At 37.6% G+C, this 24,872-nt stretch overlaps 1 protein-coding gene across 1 annotated transcript in view; it reads left to right on the top strand.

The window, feature by feature from the left end:
- The first annotated feature begins 708 nt into the window (after positions 1-708).
- Positions 709-24,872, top strand: part of LOC119041959 (nuclear body protein SP140-like protein) — a 47,864-nt gene continuing 23,700 nt past the window's right edge. The window contains exons 1-4 of the mRNA XM_037135465.2: positions 709-826; positions 10,045-10,204; positions 11,277-11,445; positions 13,775-13,855. Coding sequence (XP_036991360.2) covers positions 795-826; positions 10,045-10,204; positions 11,277-11,445; positions 13,775-13,855 — 442 coding nt within the window. The 5' untranslated portion in view covers positions 709-794. The remainder of the gene's footprint in view (positions 827-10,044; positions 10,205-11,276; positions 11,446-13,774; positions 13,856-24,872) is intronic.

Here is a 24,872-nt window from a genome sequence, read left to right as displayed (position 1 = left end):
CTCGCCTCACCTTCCCATAGCTACCCCACACCTGGGATCTGTGGGCCACCCGGGTTGCGGGGGATGGTTTTTGCCCAACCCAGTCCACTGCTGGCTTCACCCCTCTCACCAGTTTAGCTGAGCGGTTTGTTGTTTTCGGACTTTGTATCGTTCAATTTTCTGTGATTTGGTGTGTTTTATTGTTGTTAAAACTTTGTTGTTTTTAGATTTGGTTGTGTGAGGAAGCAAAGTGTTTCCACCTACGCCTCCATCTTGGCGGAAGTCTTTTGTATCTTAAATTTAATTGGGCAAGAATCCCTAGTCCCAGCCGGAGGAAGCTGGACTCCCAGAACAAACGTGGAAACCATCACCCTAAGAATGGTGCTTCTCCAGCCCTGTGTCTGAACATGGAGACTTAACTCTGTTCCTCTGTACCCTCTTAGAAAGTTGCAGCAGCTGAGGACAGGGCAATTCACAGATGTTTTTGGTGTCTTTGCACAAACAAGGGAACTCCTGAGGACTTGGTTCTCTTCTCCTTGGAGGTCCCCCTCCCCTGGCCTCCAGGTTCTGACTGACCCTTCTTGGCCTCTGTTCCTGCGGACACATGTCCTGATGGCAGAGAACCACAGTAGGGCTATAGAAGGGAGCAGGCAGTGTTTCACAACACTTAGAATGTTACTTTCACTCCTCTTTTCCCCATTTGGGTGGAGCTTTCTTGGCTGAGTCAATTCACACACTTCCTGCTCAGGGTTGGACAGCCACACTGAAACCAGGCTGGGGACACTGGAGGTCTTGGCAGAGCCCGGAGAATTGCCATGGCCAGTGGGGGCAGAGACCTCAGCAGCAGGTCAGTCTTTATCTTCCTTTCTTTAACTTTCTCTCTGGCTGTGCTACTGCTTTAGTGCTTCTCATTCGTCTAAACCTGGACCTTCCTCCAACTTTATAAGTACACTCATGTGCAGAAGCACATGATGAGGACATTGGATCTTTAAACTGCAGAGGGACAGCCACTGGTGTGAGTGTAGCTGCCACAGCCCCCAGGACTCTTGTCTTATACCTACTGCTCCACTGACTGCCCATCCATACTCAGCTGTCCATTTTGACTTTGAGGCAGCTATTTGTTATTTTCTCATGACCTCTGAGACCTCTCATTTCCTTCTGACCCTTCCACCTTCACCTAGGTACTTTAGAAAATATACAATTCTGGTTAAACATCTGACTTTGGGTACCTTGGTCTCTTACCTGACCTGGGGATAGGTCAGCACCAGGCCTATTTTCACCTCTGACTGGGAGTCTGGTTCTTCCTCCAGGAATCTTGATCTAAGGTAGTCAAAGGAAGAGGAAGAACCAAAATGCCAAAGACCAGTGCAAGCTGAGTGTTTCATTTGTACCTTCATTTTCTGCTCTGGATGGATTCTACTTCTGATAAGAAAAAAGCTAGAAATTCTATCTTTCTTTACTAATGGGTCAGAAATAACATTACTTAATATGTTTAATCGTTCAATTTTTTTAATACAAAAAGTACATTATACATTGTTGGTCATAAAAATGTCAAATGACATGGATGTATATAGAGGGAATAAGTCCCATTCACCGCCCACCCCCTGTAACTTCCCCCTGGGCCTGCTGAGTGTTGTGGATACAGCCTTTTATGTCTCTTTTATGTGTTTACACATGACTTGTTTTCCTAAATGCGTAATCTCTGTCTTGCATTTTTTAAATGAATGAGATTATATTGTATACACTGTTCTGAATTTTACATTTTTATTATTAATATTGAAATTATTAGAGGTTTTTTACATTAATAAACATGGATCTACCTCATTCTTTTTAAAAATATATTTTATGGGTTATATTATTATAATTATCCCATTTTCTCCCTTTTATTCCAATCTGCTCTGAAACCCCTCTCTTACCATCATTCCCCCACTTAGTTCATGTTCATGGATCATGGATGTAAGTTCTTTGGCTTCTCCATTTCCTATATTAGTTTTAACTTCCCCTTGTCTATTTTGTACTTACCATTTATGCTTCTAGTATTTTTTAAAAGATTTTATTTATTTATCTTTCGAGGGGAAGGTAAGGAGAGAGGGAGAGAAACAATGCATGGTTGCCTTTCGTGTGTCCTCTGCTGGGAACTGGCCTGCAACCCAGATATGTGCCCTGACTGGGAATCGAGCCATGATCGTGTGGTTTGCAGGCCCGCGCTCAATCCACTGAGCTACACCAGCCAGGGCCATTTATGCTTCTTATTCCCTGTACTTTTTCTCCAATTCTCCCCACACCCTGTGCTGATAACCCTCCATGTGATCTCGATTTCTGTGATTCTGCTTCTATTCTAGTTTGCTTAGTTAGTTTTTTTTAATAATGGATCTATCTCATTCTTATTAAAGCTGCAAACTATTCCACAGAGTCAATAGTCCATTGTTTTTAAATTATATTCCATTTAAACCATTTATATTGTTTTCAGTTGTTTGCTGTTACCAAAAAACTGCATTAATAGCCATTATTTATTTTTCATGCTTTGCTTATAGGTATTTGTCTTGTGTCAGGAACTAAAAGTTATAATTGTTGAGGGGAAGGGTCCTAAATTTAAGTATTTGTAGAACCTTCAAATTGCCTTCCTAGTGTATGAACCACTATATTCTCCTACTACAGCCATCTCTCCATACCCAGACTTCACAAAGGAGCTGGATAAAGGGATGCAGCCTGTTAATTTGTATTCTCTGATTGCACGGGAGGTTAAACAGGTTTTCATGTGTTTTGGCCTTTTAAATTGCCTCTTCTATGAACTGCTGGTTTCTTTTTGGCCAGTGTAATCAGTTGAGGTGATTGTCCTTACTTTAATGATAAGGGAGAGTTTGCTACATACTTTGGACTTTATATATATGCGCTTTCTTGTCTTTTAATTTTTATGGCAACTTCTATTTTGTTAAAGTTTTCAAATTAGAGTAAAAACTTATAATATTGATTTTATAAGATAGGTACATACTCGTTATCACAAATAAATAAAAGCTATGCTGAAAGTTACTGGTGAATTCCACATACACTGTCTTTAACCAGAGTTCTTGTTTAGTGAGGGGACAGAGTCCATTCTACCTTTGTATCAGGAAAAGTTTCTTCTCTAATATCTACAAAATGTATTTTTTAAATTTGGGGGTAAAACTCTCCTTCCATGGGCACAACTTTAGCCTTCACAGCTTTATTTGTTCCCTAATAAATCATCTCTTTAGCTTTTTACTTTTTGTTTACAATGGTTGTCTCAAATTTTCTTCTATACCAACTACTTAATTTTTAGTAGCTCTTGTGGTTTTTTGTTACTACTAATTTTTTGAAATGCTGAGTCCATGAGTTTCTTCATCTCCCAACCATAGCCCTCTGTTTGTGTAAAGTCTAGGAAATCAGTCCCCAGCTGTGGCCAGAGTTGAGGTATGTTTTCCTGAGACAAAGTGACTGCCCAGCTTTCTGCTCCCTCTGTGTTCTCTGGGCCTTATCATAACTGCCATGGCCAGCTCCAAATGGTGAGCATTCAGGCAATTCTGCTCTACTTTTCAGAGATGTTTGACATGGTTTCTTTAGCTTCTTGGCCTGAAACTTTACCGTGTATCCTGAGGGGGAATCTGACTATGTGTTGGGACCCCTCACTCCAGCCCTGCCTGACCCTTTACAAGTTCTCCTTCCTTCTTGCTCCCAGCAGAACTCCTTGTCAGTGGCCAAGCCCAGATTCTCATTCTCTGCTCTGGCACTAGTTGTTTTTGGTGTTTTTTCCCCATCTTTCAGTGGTGTTTTGAAGCACAAAGGATTAAATATTTTTATTAGTTTATCAGCTTTTTTCTTTTATGGATCAAGCTTTTGGTGTGACAGCTACCTTTCTGTCTATAACCCAAAGTCACAAATATTTTCTCCTGGATGTTTTTTAAAAAGCGATCTCATTTTCACTTTTATGCAGCACTGGCTACTACAATTCATGCTCACACCATCAATTCCTGTCCACTTCTCTGAATCTTCTCCCATGCTGCATTGTCACTTATGAAATTGTATTTCTAACCTACTGGGTGACAAACACTTTCCCATTGATGTTTTAGTTTATATGCATTCATATATTTATTGGACATTTAAATTTTATTTTCTCTAAGTGACTGTTCAGGTCCATTTTCTTTGGCATTATATGTCACATTTTTTTCAATGGGCTGTAGTCTTTGTGCATTAGATATAGTAACCCTTAGGTCTATGTGTTGAGAATGTTTTTCTATATTCTTTTACTATCTTACCAAATTTTTAACATTTATACATATTAAGTCTTCTCTACTAATTTCTTTTTATATTTTGCTTGGCTCAGGTATTTTTTGTCATATATATTTGTAATTTCTTTATCCAGATAAATGGGATTACAAATTGCAAGTGCATCGCATTTTCATAATAATTTCAGAAGGATTGACATTTTAAAGTTGCTATGTTTTCCTAATTGGAGGCACCTTCTACATCCCCATTTGCTTAAATATTTTTAAATTTCTTTCAATAACACATCATAGCTTCTTTCATATAGGTTCATAACTTCTAAATGTTTGTACACATATGCATATGTATTTACTTTTGAGTTTGAAGTATTATTTCATTTCTTTTCAGTATATGTTGTAACAGTTAAAATGTTTGTTTCTGTACCTTTTAAAATTTATGCTGCTTGGAAAAATCTTTTTCTAGTTCTTTGTGACTCAATTTAGGTTTCTATAATTTCTTCACATATAATTATATGTCATATAATATATCTTATTTTAGCATTTATATCAATGACTTCACTTTTTTATCTTATTGCATTAGCTAAAACATTAATGAGGGGGGACCCAAAATAATCTGGGATTATCTTCTGGAGGGTGGATACCCGTTATAGTACAGGCTTCTCCCACAGGTGAGTGTTCTAGGAACCCATCTGCATCAGTGTACCAGTTGGTGGTGTGAGAGGCTGTGTTGGGCTTCAATGAGCTTTTTTTGAAGACTTTTTCAACCCATCTGTCCATTTCTTAATGGGTGATTTATAAGTACACCTGCCCACACTGCGCTGAGTGTTCAGGAGTTTAGACCAAAACTGACATGATCCACATGTCCCACCCTCCCTACTCACCCCTGGTGTCCCCTGATGAAAAAAGTCCTCAGAGGAAAACATTTTGCCAGTGTGGAAGTGGTGAAACAAAAAATAGCAGAAGCACTTAAAGACATAAAAATTGATGAGTTCAAAAACTGTTTTTGAGCAGTGCAAAAAAATCTTGATATGTGTATTGCATCAAATGAAGATTACTTGGAAAGTGACTGAATATCAACATGTAAGAACAAATCACTATTTTTATCAATAAATTCAATTTTGGGAGCTTTCTTCCTCATATATGTAAATTGTAGTAATGATTTGCTTGTGTTATTTTATTTGAATGGTCTCATCATTTTATTGCAGTATTTGATGATTTTAGAGACTGTATATTGTGGTAGCTTCTTCTACTCCATACGTTTTTTTAAAAATAGCTGCTAGATGTTTCCAAATTTCCTTCTTAAGTAATTTATGAATATAACTAACACTTTTTATGCTTTTGTTCTTGTTGCAATAAAATTACACAAGGAGATTTTCTAATATTTAACCATCTTTACTCAATCTCATTTGACTATTTCCCTCTTTCTTCTTTTTTCACAATAGCTTCTAACAGTGAGATCTATTTCCTGTGATGATGATGAGTATGTGTATTTAGTGTTGTGAAATGGAATATTCCATAAATGTCAAATAGATCTACTTGATAAACAGAAATGCTCAGATCAAATATACTTCTATTAATTCTCTGCCTGGTAGATCTTCAAATTACTAAAAGAGGGTGTTAAAATCATCACTCTAGTAGTAGACTTATTTGTTTCTACTTGTAGTTCTTTTGATTTTTACTTTATATAATTTGATGGTGTGTGTTAGGTAAGTGCATGTTAAGGGTTGTTAAGTTTCCTTGGAAAACAGACCCCTGTTTCATATGGAATGCCCTCTTGCTCCTTCATAATTCCTCTTGTTCTGAATTTTTATATGTATGGAAATAATATAGCTACTCCATTTACCCTTTTTTAATTTTTTTATTACTGTACAATTACAGTTGTCCCCATTTCCCCCCATTATTCTCCTCTGCCCTACTCACCCCTACCTCCCACATTCAATCTAGTGTTAGCATGGTATCTCTTTCTCCATTTTTAACATGAGTCTTTATATTTAAAGGTTTATTTTATTGACAGTGTAAGTTTTTAAATTTTTTTCAATCACTTTAGTAACTGCTGTTGTTCTTAACTTTATATTTATTGTTGACACTATCAGAGATGTCCCATTTTCCCCTACTTTGCCCACCTCTGTGCACTGCAGAAAAAAAGTATGATGTAGAAAAAGAAAAATCATATAATAACATAATATAATATGAAAAAACATTATGGAAGATGCTGTTAGGATATAGATATAGGGAGATTAAATCATGTGCTTTTGGAGGACCTAGGGAAGAATCCATGCAAACTAATTTGAATGAGTTAGGTAGCAGAGGTGGGGACACTAATGTGAATGGAAAGAAAGGAAAAACATGCTAGGTAGGAAACAAGCCAAAAAGTAAAATAGGGGTTGCAGAAAATTTTAAGAGAATTTGTAAATTTTTATTTTAAAAACTATAAATGTTTATGTATATAAAGTAAATAATGAAAATTAGGGAAAATATCCAGAATGGTTTTTCATAAAGTGTCTGAGCCCCAATGTGTGAGGTTGACCTGATCCACTCTGAGATCTGAAAGCCTGGCTCTACAGCCACTGCTGTGGAAGAGCCATCTCAGCTATGCTCCATCACTCCTCCACAGGGCTCCTGTTTCTAAGTTCTTCTTGGAAGCATTACGTCTTTCTCTTTGTTTTTCAAGTTCTTTTAAAATTCATTTGTGTGAAATAACCAATTTTGTTCTTTCAAAAAATTCTTGTACTCTGTGGTATCTCCTTAAATGATTCCCTTGATGTGCTTCTCATCTCTATTTCCTCTGTTTAGCTGTCTCAACTCCAATTACATGGCTATTAAATTGTGTGTGTTAAGCCTTAGTCTCTTATATTTTCTCTCAAGGTGACTTTTATCTTCCCATTTTAATCTCTCCCTAATTTTGTGTAATATTTCCTCAGTCTTATTGTACAACCATTTACATACTTTTTCACTTCTAAATCATTAAAATATATAAAACCACTATCTCTTTCTATGGCAGTTATATTTCCTTAGCATTAAAGTGTGCAATATAAATCTGATGTCTCTATAAAAATTGTACTTTGGGGAAAATATTTTTCTGTTTCTTACATTATCTATGTTTCTCATAAGATAACTTTTTAAAAAATATTAGTGTTTCATTATTATATTGAAGAATTTTCTCAATGTTTGTAGACTTATGGTTATATGTTCCACTTATGAAAAGACTTCAAAAGTCCATCAATGAGATTCATTGTTAAAAATATAGAAGGAAAACCGTATGAACATCTCAGTGGATAAATTGGATAAAATTCAACATCTGTTTCTGGTAAAACTTTCATAAACTAGCCATAGCCGGAAACTTTCTCAGACTCATTTTATATACACATACAAAATGTACAACAAATCTTATACTTAATAATGATAATAAATTATTTTGAGTTTTTTTGTAAGAATGGACAAAAGAGCAAGGAAGTCTGATCTCATCACTTCTCTTCAAGATTGAAGTAAAAGTCCTAACCACAGTAATAAGACAAGAAAAATAAATTATTGGAAAGCAAAATGTCAAAGGTTTTTATTGTTTGTGTTAATGACAAGACTGTTTTCTATAAACTTCAAAGGAAATCAGTAATACTTCAGGAAGACTCACAGGTGAATTAGAAAAGTTATGGATACATGGTTAATATTTTTAAACCAGTAAAATTTCTATACAATAGTAACAACAGATTAAAATCAATACTATTTAAAGTAACATAAAAAAATAAGTTTAAGGAGCCCTGGCTGGTTTGGCTCAGTGGTTGCATGCTGGCCTGTGAATGAAAGGGTCACTGGTTTGATTCTCAGTCTAGGGCACATGTGGGGTTGTGGGCCAGGTCTCCAGTAAGGGGCATACAAGAGGCAACCACATATTGATGTTTCTCTCACTCTCTTCCTTCCCTTCTCTAAAAAATAAATAAATAAAATCTTTAAAAAGAGAAGTTGAATTTCAAAAAAAAAGAATGACTTTAAGGAAATATGTACTTTATATCCATACAGAAATTTATAAATATTGCCAACTAAAATTAAGGAAAACTTCAAAAATAAAGAGTGTTAATGTGTTAAATTGAAACTCAATGTTGTTAAGATATTAATTTTCAGTAAACTTACCTATATATTAAATGCAAGCCCAATAAATGCACAAAAGATGCTCTTTGCAAAAATTGACAAATTGATTCTAAAGTTATATGAAAATCAGAAGAGCTAGAAAACTCAAGACAATCTTTTTCCAATTGAATTCAATAGTTTCATAAGCTACAGTTATCAAACAAATGTGATATTCACATAAGAATAGACAAATAGATCAATGTTACAGTACAGAAAATCTAGATATGGGCATGTTGGCTTTTGAATATTCTATAAAATTGGGGTAGGCAAAGATTTCTTGGATAGTATGCTGAAGTTATTAATCATAAAAGAAATATCCTGAAAGATTTTTATAGATCATTACTTCTGCCATATAGACTGGTAAAGTGCACATTTGACCAGCATGAAATAACCTCCTGCATTCTTTATTTAAAATTTCTTATTGTTGTTCAATTACAGTTGTCCCCATTTTTCCTCATTACTTTACCCTGACCTACCCACACCCTTCCATTTTCAATCTGTCCCCCCATTGTCTTTGTCCATGGGTTCTTTATACATATTCCTTGACTTGACCCTTCCCCTTTTTTCCCCAATTATCCTCTGCTCCCCTCCCTTCTGGTCACTCTCAGTTTGTTCTTTATTTTCATGTCTCTGGTTCTATTTTGCTCACTTTTTTGTTTTGTTGATTAGGTACCACTTATAGGTGAGATCATATGGTATTTGTCTTTCACCATCTGGCTTATATCACTTACCATAATGTTCTCCAATTCTATTCATGCATTTTTAATAAGAGGAAAGACAAAAGCTTATCCCCTATTTGACATCTTGAACCATAATCTTGGTTTTTTTCTACAGAATTTGATAAAATAATGTGACAATATTATTTCCTAATGCAGGTTGGGTACTGGGAAGATGCAATAATTTTCTTCTGGTGAGAAAAAGAAAAATTATGAGTCTTAATGACTTTTAGGAATACAAAATGTCTAGTAAAACATTAGTCTCAGAGCGTTAAAATGATCAACTAAGAAACAGAATTACATACTCAGGTTTACAACTACTTTCACAAAACAAACAGTAGCAATTTCTGAAGTTCAGATGACTAAACATATTCATGACATATACACCAATAGCACAGACAGGTTTATATTAACTCAAACATAAGTCCTGGAAGAAATGATTGATATTCTTGTGAAATTTTAATGTATGCCTTATCATATCATTATTAAGCCACATCTTATCATTTATGAACTAGTTTTATAATTCAGGATGGCATTTCTCTTAACTCTGTAAGTCAGACAGGGAGTACCTGGTTTTTAACTTTTTGAGATTTATTTTTTAGTTGTTAATTAAGATATATTTTTAAGCTTAAATTCTATTGTTATTCTATTGTCTTATTCCTCTATGGATGACCTGTTTACTCCATCTCAATTTTGTACACATCAAAATATTTTCCAAAAAAAATCTGATATGTTTAGGACAATAAATTTACAATAGCTCTGGTTATGACAGAGCTATTGGAAATTTTTAATTATGAACATCTTTCTAATCCACCATGCTTCACTTTATTATAGCTTTGTTTATTGCTTCAATTTTATGTGTTCTAATCTCTACTCAGGACCATTTATTTTATATAGGATGGTTCTTCACAGCCTATCTTTCATATATAAATTGTTGCAGCATATCAATATTTTGATGACCACTTTATCATGATATCCTTTCTCACTAGGATGTCTGCAGAAGCCCAGAACATAGACAACATCATAGAGGGAGTGGCACTGAGGCTCTTCAAAATGCATAAGGTAGCAATTTCACATGCAATCAGAGAATCATATCCTTTTCTTCAACTTCTGCATGACCATGACTTCATCACCAGAGAAATGTATGATGTAAGTGAGGTTTACTTTTTCACATTGTAGTTAACTAACCATAAACTAAGCTTTGCTTTGATAGTTTGGAATTAAACATCAGAGCACAACGAGACACCTGAGGAGTCTCTTGTGAGTGGGGGCCTTCTCATGTACTGCTGTAAGTGGTCTACAGGGTCAGAAGGGAGAAGAGAAGCATGCATCGTTATTGACAGCCTTGCTCCGGACTGAAGTAACAGTGCTCCATTGTGCCCCCTACAGTTGGGTGAATAGCTGTGGAGATAGGCTAGGTCCACAGATGAATAATGCCTTGTAGGGTTTGTATACATAATATAGTATAAAGTAGGAATTAAAAGCAATTTTAATGAATAGATGAGTAAGTTTAATGGTTTCACTTAATGAAATCATAGTTGACACAACAGTTCTTTCAATAAACAACTATTTTCAATTTAAATACTTTGATGTGAGAACATTAAAATCTCCAGAGATTTAATGTCTTGTGAGGACAAATTTGAAAGTAAATGCTTGCTATTGTTCCTCCAAAAGTTTTCAGTTTCCTTTGCTATTTTTTAACTTTCTATTGGTACTTCTGGAGTCTTGGAATTTAGGTTCATTCCAACAAAATATGTAAGTGGAAATACAAGTTTACTCTTTTTCTATGAATAGGCATACTTTATGGAAAAGTTCACAGGAAGGGAAAATCACCACTTGGCTTCCCTGAGCCCTTTCAGCCTCAGTCACTCCTGTGAAAGAGACAGGGTTGTCCAGTCAATAGAACACCTGCTAAGTTGATTCCTAAAATTTTGGCCAGGCTCTCCAAAGGCTACACCTCATTTAACTGTGAACCCATTTTGTTCTTTAAATTTCTCCTTCTTCCATCTAATGTAAATTAGGATTAGGAAATGGGTTTTCAAGGAGGAAGGATTTAGTTGTTCCACAGCATTGCCATTCAAGTAAATACAAATTCTAAAACTGTGCATGAGAAGATACCAATGCAGGAAAGTTGTAACACATTACAACAAATTCGCTTCCTAGGGCTCATTTGTAACTTGGAAGTCTGTATTTATATTTTTCCCATTCACTGTTTTTTAAGGTGTCTAAAGAAACTTTTGAAAAAGGTCATCACATTGAAGAAGTTGTACACAAAGTTCTCACTGAAGCACAGGAGAAATTTAAACCATCCCTTCTGAAAATACTGTTCGACGAGTTCACCTTGAAAAGAAACCCTGATTTAAATCATATTTATGAAATCTTCAAAGAAGGTAATTAGGTTTATTACCTACTTTTTGATGTCCAGGGCCAATTTCTTCCCACAGGTATATATTGAGCCTCTACCATGTGCCACACACAGTGCTGGGCAGCGGGGATATAACAGTCAGGAAAACAAACGTACTGTGAGCTTCTCAAAGCTTCTAATATAATGGATATAGTATAATGCCCATCTTGGTTCTGCTTAAGGAAGCATTTAGACTCACAGGACAACCAGAGCCACATTGTCATAACATTTACTGAGAAGGACAATTGACAAGAGACACAACATCCCAATAGACAGCATCTGTTGCTACTCTCCTGTGAGACCCTTTGCAGCGGTCCACACAGCAGTCCACCAGGTTGACTACTACCTGCCTTGGGTGACAGCTTAGCTGTGGGTGCAGGATACACCCTGATTTAGCCACACCATGTCCATGCCAGTGAATATCTTGTGTGACAACTCTGTAGTCATAACCTTCCACAACCCCATGAGTAAAGAGCCAACTTGCAAGGGCCACCACATTGGAGAAAGACCAAAAATGGCTTAGAGTTTGCATTTAGTCCCTGCTAGTACACACCCAATTTACCTACCTAGTGTCACTGCTCATTTTTAACTCTAAACTCAGTGTTGGCCTAGTAACACAGAAGAGAGGCCACCTTCACCAGGTTGCCAGAGTAATGAGCAAGAAAATTAACTTCGATTTGCTCTGAAAGAAAAAGAAATGGTTTTATTAACACATTCCCTACAACACATGTGATCAACAGTCAAATAATCACAAAAGCAATTACTCTTCCACAGGTGGGGTTATTTTGATATTAGACAAAAACTACTGGTTTGATTCTCTCCTTCTTTCCCCAGTAGGCATAATTTTTGTATTTTTTTTATTGGTCCTCAGTAAACAAAAGGTTCTTCAAAATTTTTTGATTGACTTGCCTAGAACATTTTTTATCCTAAAAGGGTTTTTGTCTCACAAAGATCCCCAAGTCACCATGGAGAACTGCAGGAAGAGGACTGTGTGCACTGATGAGTGCAGCTGGTGCAGGAACAGGCAGAATGGGAAAGGTCCCGTGTCTGCAGAACAAGCACAGATCAGATCATGTCAGAGTGAGAGGCAGACTGTAGGAGCTGATTCAAGAGAGACAAGTTTGAAAAGAGATTTAGGAAAGTCTGGCTTCTAAACCTAAAGAATTTCATGCTATTTGCTACCCAGTAAGAAGAAGTACACATTTATAAGGTTTATAAGCACAGGTTTACTGCTCCAGGAGGTGCCCCTGCCATCAGCTCTGAGGCACATGGGCTCACTGCTCCTTTGGGGTCCACTCTGGCCTCCCTGCAGAAACCTACCCCAGGGAGTTTTGGGTTATTTTCTTCCTCCAATGTTTACTGGGTGACTTCCATGCAGGGGCCATGGGCTGTTGCCATGTTCTCCCCTCTTTGTCAGCATTCAGGTCCCTGATGAGGCCTCTTGGGACATCCTCCAGTGTAATACTCACTCTCTGCTCACAGCTTCAGAGGGTCCTTTTTTTGTTCTGGGATCTGGGACCCCCTTGGGCATGCATCTAGTTGCTCTCACATCCTCTTATTTGTCTCTTTGGGAAGCACTCATTCTCCTTGACTTAACCAAGCCGAAACCTACTCATTGGTTCACAGGCCTGCACTCAGTCCACTGAGCCACACCAGCCTCAAAACCTACTCTTATCCAGCCAAATTTTTTAAGTTTTTGGGTTTTTTCCATTTCTGTACACGTGAACTGCTATAGAATCTTTATCCTGTCTCATGGAAATTCTTCTGTTTCTTTCTTACAATTTAAACAGCTCAGCAAACACATTTAAAAATGAACAGCATTATTTATGTTTATATATGCTTTCTCAGCCAATGGAATCCTTTTACATGAGCAAAAAGTGACATTTCCACAACAGCTTTTTTTTTTAATTTTTGATTTTTAGAGAGAGTGGAAAGGAGGGAGAAAGAGAGAGAACATCCATGTGACAGAGAAAATCCATTGGTTGCCTTCAATATGCACCCTGGTCAGAAATCGAACCTGCTACCTTTTGGTTTATGGGCCAACCCACAACCAACTGAGCCGCCCTAGCCAGGGCTCCACAATTTCTTTGTTCTGACATTCAAGTGACTCCTTTCTGTGTGGGGAGCACAAATGATTCTTTGTTGGGGGTTCTCTTTTCTGTCCCAGGGAGGAAGGGGGAACTTTACCATCAAGATCAGGACCCACTGAGCACTGAGTGACCCAAGGGCTGGAAATCCTTTAATGTGTAATTGAGGTGATGTGACTATTTTTGATGGCCATCTCTAATTGTCTTCTTCTCTTGCCCTCTCTTCAGAGATACCAGACAAAAAGATTTTTCCAAAAAGCAAAGCAGAAGAAAATGAGATGCATGATATCCAATCAAGCTTTGAACAAGGTGATTGAAACCAGATGAAAATCAATTCCCATCTGCTAAGATGAAAGGAGAAAGGGAGTTGGGCCTTGAGGCCAGAGTGGATTTGGGGAATCAGGGGAGAACTGTTAAGGAGGATGGAGAAGTTAGGGAGGGGTGTTCATGTGAGAGTCTGACCAGGGGCTGATTCCAGAGGAGTAGCTGTGATAAGAGACCATTGACTCAATAACCAATACAAAGGAACAGGAACTCAATGAGCGAGGAAACCAGATTTAATGAGAATGATGACCTGGAAGTCATTTTGATTTAGAAAGACCCTGTAGGAGAATATCAGTGTGAAGCTTTGAAGCATAAGAAACTATGGAGCCAAAGTCAACATTAAATAGCAAACACTTAATGATGGCTGATTAAGGAACTATTATAGATGTTGTTCAAGACCAAGCATATTCAAGGAGATGGGCAATCATATATAAAGAGAAGAGAGGAAGTGGTAAGATGTGGAGGAGGGGATGAGAGTATTTTGAGAGAGAAAAGGAAGGAAAATGAAAGGCAGGAGAAAAGGTTAAAGGACACAATAAAACAACCATAAAATTAATACCTCACTTATTGAACATAGTGTTCACAGATGCCCTTGGGAAGTATTATTACTATTAGCCCATTTGCAAAAAGGAGACTGAAATCTAGAGAGGTCATGTATACAGTTGGATTGGGGTCAAATAGGCCAGATGAACCCAGAGCCTGTGTTTCAAACCCCGTGCACACCACAGTCTCATGCAAAGACAGAAACCTGAGATATAAATAGGGAAATATATGTAGAGAGAAACACAGAGAAAGAAGACCACCAGGAGGTGGAGGATGTGCAGGAGACTCAGATACTACACCTCATGGAAAAGCCAACAGGATAGAGAAACAGACATGCAGAGGCAGGGTTTTTTTTAAGGGACCTAGGAATGAGACAAGACTTTGTAAGAAGTAAGGTAAGGCTACCAGTGAGGGGCATCTTTGGGGATAAAAATAGTTTCATTATGGCAATGAGTGACATGAAAAGCCATCTGCAGGTACTGAGTGGCTCATGAATGATCTCAGTAAGATGGTCTGACTGAGGCCAGGGGTGCAGCTGATGGCAAGAGTCAGGTATGATCCTCCTGGTCCAAATGGGCTCTGTGATACCTGAGGGAGGGGATCTTTAAATCCTGCTTTGTAAAGATTTAAGTGGGACTAGGGGAGAACAGCACAGCCTATACTTCATTTTCTTAAATAAGTTTCTAATTTCTTCCCTGAAGAACTGCTGACTATTTGTATCACAGCCTGCCCTGGAACAGCCCACATCCCTCAGATTACAATGGAGTGGTCCTAGTAACTGTTTTGTGATCAATTGCTCTTTGTGCTCGATGCTGGCATGTGCTGTGGTGTGTGAAGGCAGTTTCTTTTTAGTACTGATTGCCCATAATAGTCATTCTTTGCATCCTCAGTTTCTCTGAGGATTTAGATAACAGAGCCTTCATTCTGCTGGTTGCTGGGAGGGTCTCTCCTTCCATACTCCTTAGATGTACATGCTACCACCTCTTGCCAACCTGGACCTGGACCTATTGCCCATGCACCTGGTTCCACAGTCTCTGCCTCTGTCTCTCTTGACCCTGGCTGCAGCCTTGCTTTGATATCACATCCAGTGGTGGCCAGTACTGCAGTGAGAAGAATGAGATAGGGGTGATGATTGTGTTCCTCTTGGGCCAGGGTCTCTCACCTGTTGGGTTCCTCACACAGGACCATGAACACCATGTACCTCCTATGCAAACCCTCTGGAGCTGCTCTAAACACCCTGGAAGGCATTATTACATGGCTTCCACTGGGATGTGTTATTGAAGAAAAGATGTTCTAAATTAATAATGCATTTTTATTAAAGGAAAACCTTTCAAAATGATTTTGAAAACACTATTATACTTTTAGCTAATTACATTTGGTCAAAAAACTAATATTTAAGCTCTGGCAAAGTGGATCAGTTGATTTAGAGCATTTTCCTGGGCAGCAAAAAGTTGTATGCTCAATCCATCTTCAGTCAGGGCACAAACCTAGGCTGTGGTTTTAATCCTGACTTGGGGCACTTACAGGAGTCAACTGAGTGATCTCTCTCTCTCTCTCTTTTCTGTCTTCATCTCTTTCTCTCTCAGTCCATATCTTTCTCTCTCCCTTTCTCTCTCAAAATCACTAAGCATATACTTGGATGAAGATAAAAATAGTTAACATTTAAGAATATAGTATACTCAACATATACCAACCCATATTCTTAACAGTTTATCCACTAGTGCCACTGGTTGGAACAGGAGGGGCAAGAGGAAGGAACTGTGAGTAGTAATGAGCAGAGAAGGGATTCAATGTGTGTGTATGGGTTGGGGGGTAGAGGAAGCAATGACATTATAACTTATATGATGCCCAGCAAACCGCCAATAAATGTGCCCAAGAGTCTGACCCAGCAGGGACAGTTGACTGTGACATGCACAGGAATGGAAAACTCTGCATCTCATGCTACCTTCCCTCCACCAGAAGAGGAGGCTCCAAGGAACTGTGGATGTGATGCAAAACATGTAGCATGGCACAGGTTCTATGTTAAAATTGTGGGAATTAATTATCAAATCACTTTTACATAAATTACTTTGCTTAGAAAAAGAGCAGTAAATAAAAAAATCAAGCTGAACTGAAAATAATGTTTATCCATTTATAAACTATTGAGCTTGGTTGGAACAAAGTGGGATTATTTTGATGGAATCATTCATGAGCAGAGAGGGTTCACCATGGGGAAGAGGGTGAGCAGGTCCTGGGTGGTTTAGTCAGGGATTAACTCCTTATTATTTACTGCTCTTCTCTGTCCTCTAACTCTGGCCACTGACGCCCGCAGACTTGCTTGCCAGTCTCTTGCTACTATTTACTGTTGGATCCCTAACCTGGGAGACATTAGCAAGAGACTGCAGAGTGGGAACAAGGAAGAAGCCTGGTATTGCCCCATCACTCTCTTGGGGAGTTATTCTGGCAGTAGCTGCATCTCCCATGGCTCTGCCTCCCACCAAGCACAGTAGCCATGGTCCAGCTTCTACCTACATGGTGACCTTGGCATGTGAGCTCACCTTTGGTCCCTTCTATAGCTTTCTGTTGACCCTTCCTTGGGTTGGTGTATTGCACTTGGACTTCTCAGCTCTTCCATTAGTTGTGCAACTAATTCCCTGGATTAAATTCCCTCTGCTCTGAAAGCTTAGAAGGCTTTGCATTTTCCTGTTGGACTTTGATTGATGCAGGGAGCAAATAAAATACTTATGAATAAGAACAAGGTCTAGGTACAGGCCTACATGATAAAGAACTCCCAGAGCAAGTCTGAAACAGAAGAGATAAATGCAAAGTAAATCGGCACAGTAACAACAATGATGCACTAGAAACAAAAATGGAATAAGATAAAGCAGGAAACAGTACAAAGAATATATAACAAAAAATCAGGTAGAGAAGCAGGGTCAGGTCTAGAGAGAAGCAGGGAGACCCTGGGATGCATGAAAGAAGCTCTCAGCACCTTCTTGTGTCCTGGGCACCTGTTTTGCTTCAACATAGACCCTGCTGGGTCTTGTGTACTATGATAAATATGTAGAGAAATACATATAAATACAGAAATATACAGAGGGAAACAAATATCAATAAATAGAAAATTGGAGGGGAGACTCAAAGAGCTTTGTCAAGAATGAGTAAAGAACAGTGAATGAAGAACTGGTACAGAGTGGACTAGGCAGAGAGAGGATTGTCTGATTTAGGTCATGATGAAGAAGGCACTGAGGGTTGTTACTTTTTTTATGTTTGAGGTTTTTTAAAATTGTTTAGCCTGTTAACAGCTCTTTCCACTTTTCTCCCCTTCCCCTCTGTCGCCTAGCTCCACCTTCTTCCCACTCCAAGCCAATCCCCCATTGTTGGCCATGTCCATGGTTTGGGTTGTGCATAAATGTTCTTTGGTTAATTCCTTCACCTTTTACCCCACCCCCACTTTTTTCGGCACCTGTCAATCTGTTCTATATATCTAAGCTTCTCTTACTATCTTGTTTTTTAGTTTATTGTGTTCATCAGATACCACATGTAAGTGAGATCATGTGATATTTTTCTTTCACTGACTGGCTTAATTCACTTCACATAATTTTCTCCAGGTCCCTCCATGCTGTTGCAAAATGTAAGAGTTTTCCATTTTTTACTGGTACATAGTATTCCATTGTTTAAATGTACCACAACTTTTTTATCAACTCATCCACAGATGGGTGCTTAGGCTGTTTCCAAATCTTAGGTATAGTAAATATGGCTGCTATGAATATAAGGTGCATATATTTTTGTATTAGTGTTTTGAGATCTTTCGGGTATATTTCCAGAAATGGAATCTCTGGGTCAAAAGGGAGTTCCATCTTTAATTTTTAAGGGTACTCCATATTGCTTTACATAGTGGCTGCACCAATCTACAATCCCACCAACAGTGCATTAGGGATTCCTGTTCTTCAAATCCTCTCCAATGCTTGTTGTCTGTTGATTTATTGACAGAAATTCTGACCAGTGTGAGGTGATATCTCATTGAGGTTTTAGTTTGCATTTCTCTGCTGGTTAGTGATGTTGAGCATTTTTTCATGTGTCTACAGGCCCTCTCTGTAAGTCCTTTTTGGAGAAGTGTCTATTCAGGTATTTCATCTATTTCTTAATTGGGTTGGTTGTCTTCCTGGCATTGAACTGTATTAGCTCTTTGTAATTTTGGAGATAAAACCCTCTCAGATGTATCATTGGCAAAAATGTCCTCCCATCAATAGGTTCCCTATTCATCCTGTTGATGGTTTCCTTAGCTGTACAAAAGCTTTTAAATTTGATATTATCCCATTTGTTTGTTTTCTGCTTTGTTTCCAATGCCTTAGGATATATATTATCAAAAATATTTCTAGGTTGATTATCTGAGATTTTACTCCCTATGTTTCTTCTAAGATTTTTATGGTTTTACAACTTAACATTTATGTCTTTTTCCATTTTGAGGGGTGTGTGTGTGTGTGTGTGTGTGTGTGTGTGTATGGTCTAAACTGGTGCTCTAGTTTCATTTTTTGTCATGTACAAGTCCAGTTTTACTAACACCATTTATTAAAGAGAGTTTCTTTGCTCCATTGTATGCTCTGCCACCTTTGTCAAATATTAATTGCTTATACAGGCATGGCTTTATTCCTGAGCTCTCTTTTCTATTCCATTGATCTATGTGTCTGTTCTTGTGCTAGTACTTGGCTGTTTTTACTACAGTGGCCTTACACTACAGTTTGATATCAGAAGTTGTGATACCTCCAGCTTTGTTCTTCTTTTGCAAGATTGCTAAGTACACTCAAAGTCTTTTATATATATATATATATATATATATATATATATATATATATATATATAGTATTTGTTCTAGTTCTGTGAAATATGTCATTAATATTTAATAGGTATTGTGTTGAATATATACATTGCTTACAATGATAATTTTAATTATGTTAATTCTTCCAGTCCATGATCATTGTATATGCTTCCTCTTATTTATTTTAATTGTTAATATATTTTATTGATTATTTTATTTGTCTTATTTTCCCCCTTCACTCCCCTCTTCCCTGCATACCCCCTCCCACCCACATTCTTCCTCTTTAGTTCATGTCCATGGGTCATACATATAAGTTCTTTGGCTTCTACTATTTTATATACTATTTCCTATACTATTCTTACCCTCCTCCTTTCTATTTTCTACCTACCATGTATGCTACTTATTCTCTGTACCATTTCACCCTGTCTCCCCCAAAGCAATCCCTTGTTGCTAACCCTCCATGTGATCTCCATTTCTGTGTTTCTGTTCCTGTTCTATTGTTTGCTTAGTTTGCTTTTGTTTTTGTTTTAGGTGTGGTTGTTAATAACTGTGAGTTTGCTGTCATTTTACTGTTCATATTTTTATCTTTGTTTTCTTAGATAAATCCCTTTAACATTTCATATAATAAGGGCTTGGTGATGATGAACTCCTAGAATTTGACCTTATATGGGAAGCACTTTTTCTGCCCTTCCATTCTAAATGAAAGCTTTGCTGGATAGAGCAATCTTGGATGTAGATCCTTGCTGTTCATGACTTGGAATACTTCTTTCCAGCCCCTTCTTTCCTGTAAGGTCTCTTCTGAGAAATCAGCTGACAGCCTTATGGAAACTCCTTTGTAGGTAACTCTCTCCTTTTCTCTTGCTGCTTCTAGAATTCTCTCCTTCATTTTAATTTTGGGTAATGTGATTATGATGTGCCTTGGTATGTTTCTTTTTGGGACCAACTTCTTTGGGACTCTCTGATCTTCCTGGACTTCCTGGAAGTCTATGTCCTTTGCCAGATTGGGGAAGATCTCCTTTATTATTTGTTGAAATAACTTTTCCACTTATTGCTCTTCCTCTTCCCCTTCTGGTACCCCTATAATTCGGATGTTGGCACATTTAAAGATGTCCTGAAAATTCCTAAGCCTTTCCTCATTTTTTGGAATTATCTTGTTTCTTCATTCTTTTCTGGTTGGATGTTTCTTTCTCCCTTCTGGTCCACACCATTCTTTTGAGTCCCAGTTTTCTTCCCATCACTATTGGTTCCCTATACATTTTCTTTATTTCACTTAGCATAACCTTTCTTTTTTCATCTAATTTGCAATCAAATTCAACCAATTCTGTGAGCATCCTGATTAGCAGTGTTTTGAATTGTGCATCTGATTGGTTGGCTACCTCTTCATCACCTAGTTGTATTTTTTCTGGAGCTTTGATCTGTTCTTTTGTTTGGGCCATTTTTTAGCACACCTTTTATGTAGTGAGGGGTGGAGTATTATGTATTCACCAGGGCAGGGCAACCCGTATCACTGGGTGGTTACACTGTATATAGGGAAGGGGTCTGAGAGAGAACAACGGCACTTGCTTCACTCTCTATGGGATTTTAGTCACTTTTCCCACTTCCCACAAGCAAATTGGGTCTTTCTGGTGCTGATTCCCGAGCGGGTGGGTTTGTGAACATTCTATGGCCCTCTGGGTGTCTCCAACAAACCCTCCTGAGTTTGGAAGTTTCTCTCGCCACCTGAACACCCACAGGTGATTTCAATCAATGGTTTGAGGCTTTGTTTCCCTGCGCTGGGGCCCTGGGTTGCATAGTCTGCCCGCTCCCCAGTTGTTTCTCCCAGTTTAACTGCACCTAAATGTGAGACTTTGCAGTCTGCAATCTGCCACCTTGCTGGGTCTGCCTACTTCTGCCTTGAGCACCCCACTCCATGATCTGCCACTTCACTGGGTCTGCCAGTGCCATCTTGCCCATCCCTGGCCCTCCTGCCACCACCTTGCTGCGAGTTCTCCCTGCCAGGCTGCCTGTCTCCACCCCTCCTACTGGTCTGGATGGATGTGTCTTCTTTAACTCCTTGGTTGTCAGGCTTCCATACAGTTTGATTTTATTTCAGTTCTGGTTGTTTTTTGTTTTTAAATTGTTGTTCTCCTTCTTTTGGTTGTGCAAGGAGGCACAGTGTGTCTACCTACACCTCCATCTTGGCTGGAAGTCTTTCTTCCACTTATTTGTACCTTCCTCAACTTTTTTCTTCTTTGGCCTATAGTTTTCTATAGGTCTTTTACTTTCTTGGTTAAATTTAATCCTAGGTACCTTATTTTTAGTTGCAATAGTAAATATCATTGTTTTCTTAGTTTCTCTTTCTGACAGTTCATTACTGATATATAAAAATACCATCAGTTTCTGGGTATTAACTTTGTAACCTGCTGCTTTACTGAATTCATTTAATAGGTCTAATAGGTTTTTGGAGTCTGGGATTTTTTATGTACAATATCATGTCATCTGCAAATAATGACAGCTTTCCTTTCTCCTTTCCAATTTGGATGCCTTCTATTTCTTTTTCTTGTATGATCACTGAGGCTGGGACTTCCAGAACTATGTTGAATAAGAGTGGTGAAAACAGACATCCCTGTCTTGCTCCTGATCTTAAAGGGAGTGCTTTTTGTTTTTGCCTATTGAGAATGATGTTAACTGTAGATTTTTCATATATAGCCTTTATTATGTTCAAGTATGATCCCTGTATTCCCACTCCACTAAGGGCTTTTATCATAAATGAGTGCTGTATTTTATCAATGTTTTTCTGCATCTATTGATATGATCATGTGATTTTTGTGATTCATTTTGCTCATGTGATGGATTACATTTATTGATTTGGGAATATTGCACCAACCTTGCATCCCTTGGATAGATCCCACTTGATTGTGGTGTATGATCTTTTTGATGTATGCTGGATTAAGTTTGCTAATATTTATTGAGGACTTTAGCATCCATGTTAATTAGGGATATTGGCCTATAGTTTCTTTTTCTTTGTTATATCTTTACCTTGTTTTGTAATTAGGATAATACTGGCCTCATAGAAAGATCTTGGAAGTATTACTTCCTCTCGAATTTTTTGAAATAGTTTAAGAAGGATTGATAATAGTTCTCAGAATGTTTGGTAAAATTTGCCTGTTAAACCCTCTGGTTCAAAGTTTTTGTGTGCCAGGAGATTTTTAATTACTGCTTTCATTTTGTTCATTGTTATTGATCTATTCAGGTTTTCTGCTTCTTCATGATACAATTTAGGAAGATTGTATGTTTCTAGAAATTTGTTCATTTCACCCAGGTTGATGAAATTCTTAGCATATAGTTGACAATAGTAATTTCTTACAATAGCTTGTATTTCTGATATCAGTTGTTATTTTGCCTCTTTAATATCTGATTTTATTCATTTGGGTCCTTTCCTCTTTTTTTTGATGAATTTGTTTAAAGGTTGGTCAATCTTGTTTATCTTTTCAAAGAACAAGCTCCCAGTTTTATTAATATTCTGTATTTTTTTGGTTTTGTTATTGTTTTTTGTTTCTATGTCATTGATTTCCCTTCTGATCTTGATTTCCCTCCTTATGCTTGCTCTGGGCTTTGTTTGCTGTTGTCTTTCTAATTCTTTTAGGTGTAGTGTTAGATTTTTTTTATATATGAAATTTTTCTTGCTTCTTGAGATAGGTCCTCTCAGGACCACTATTCTTTGTCCCATAGATTTTGGGTTGATGTGTGTTCATTTTCATTTGTTTCCAGGAAACTTTTTTTAAATCTCATCCTTGATCTCATTGAGTACCCATTCATTATTTAATAACTTCCTATTTAGCCTCCAAGTATTTGACTGTTTTGAGTCTATTTATTGAGGTTAATTTCTAATTTCATGCCATTCTGATCCAAGAAAATGCTTGATATGATATAAAGTTTCTTGAATTTGTTAAGGCTTGTTTTGTGGCCTAGCATGTAGTCTATTTTTGAGAGTGATTCATGTGCACTTGAGAATAATGTATATATTTCAACTTTGGGATGAAATGTTCTCTAAATATACATTAAGTCCATTTGATCTAGTGTGTCATTTAGTGCCATTATATCCTTGATGGTTTTTTGCCTGGAAGATCTATCCACAGTGGGACAACAAAATCCCTTATTATGATAGTATTGTTGTTGATATCTTTCTTTAAGTCCCCTAAGATTTATTTTATATATTTAGGTGCTCCTGTATTGGAGGCATATATGTTTACGAGGGTTATGTCCTCTTATTGGATTGAATCCTTAAGAATTATGCAGTGCTCCTCTCTGTCTCTTTTTTTTTTTTAAGGGATTTTTTTAATTTTATTTATTTATCTTTAGAGGGGAAGGGAAGAAGAGAGGGAGAGAAACATCAATGTACGGTTGCCTTTTGTGCGTCCCCTGCTGGGATCTGGCCTGCAGGGAACCTGCCTGCAACCCTGGTATGTGCCCTGACTGGGATTTGAACCGCGATTGTCTGGTTCGCAGGCCCGCGCTCAATCCACTGAGCTACACCAGCCAGGGCCTCTCTGTCTCTTTTTAAGGCCTTCATTTTGAAATCTATTTTGTCAGATATAAAGATTGCTACATTCCTTTTTTGTTTGTTTGTTTCCATTTGCATGGAATATTTTCCTCCAACACTTACTCTTAGCCTGTAGAACTCTATTCCTTGCTCTTCTTATAAAAGGTCCTTTAACATTTCTTGAAATGCTGGTTTGGTGATAATTAACTCTTTTAACTTTACTTTGTCTGAGAAGTTCTTATTTGGTGTTCAATTTTAAGTGATAGCCTTGCTGGGTAACACAATCTAGGCTGCATGTTCTTAGCTTTCATTACTCTGAATATTTCCTGCCTGTCTCTTCTGACCTATTGTGTTTCCATTGAGAAATTGGCTGAGATTCTAATGGGTGCTCCTTGTATGTAACTGACTATCTCTCTTTTGCTCCCTTTTAAATTCTCTCTTTGTCTTCAAGCTTTGCCATTTTAATTATGATGTGTCTTGCTGTAAGTTTCTTTGAGTTCATCTTTATTGGGACTCTCTGACCTTCCTGGCTTTGTGTGCCCTTTTCGTTCACCAGGTTAAGAAAGTTTTCTGCCATTAGTTCTCCAAATAAATTCTCTACACTCTTACACTCATTTCCTTCTAGCACTCTAATGATGCAGACATTGTTATGCTTGATGTTATCCCAAAGGTCCCTTAGACTTTCCTCATTTCTCTTAAGTCTCTTTTATCTTTCACTTTCTCTTTGGGTAGATACTGTCATCTTGTCCTCTAATTCACTGAGTTGATTCTCTGCTTCATATAACCTATTGTTGATGCCTTCTGGTGAATTCTTCATTTCAGATATTATAATCTTCATTTCTGACTGGTTTTAGTTCACACTGAGATCATCTATTCTTCCCTTAAGGTGTTTGAACATCCTTATAACTATTATCTTAAACTCTGCATATGATATTTGTGTTGCTTCCTTTTCATTCCTTTTGTCGGGATTTCTTGGGACATTTTTCTTTGTCACTCCATTTGATCTCTGTGTGTTAGGTAGATGTGCTATGTCTCTTGAATATACTTTGATTGTTTTATGATATTGGTGTCTTTCTGGGGTTAGTTGTTCAATCCTTCAGATCACCTGAATTCCATGGTTCAGGAGTGTCTCTTGAGAA

The sequence above is a fragment of the Artibeus jamaicensis genome, unplaced genomic scaffold (assembly GCF_021234435.1).
Source record: "Artibeus jamaicensis isolate MK-2021 breed Jamaican fruit bat unplaced genomic scaffold, CSHL_Jam_final contig_1015, whole genome shotgun sequence".
Taxonomy (NCBI): Eukaryota; Metazoa; Chordata; class Mammalia; order Chiroptera; family Phyllostomidae; genus Artibeus; species Artibeus jamaicensis.
This window is presented reverse-complemented; position numbering and strand designations above follow the sequence as displayed.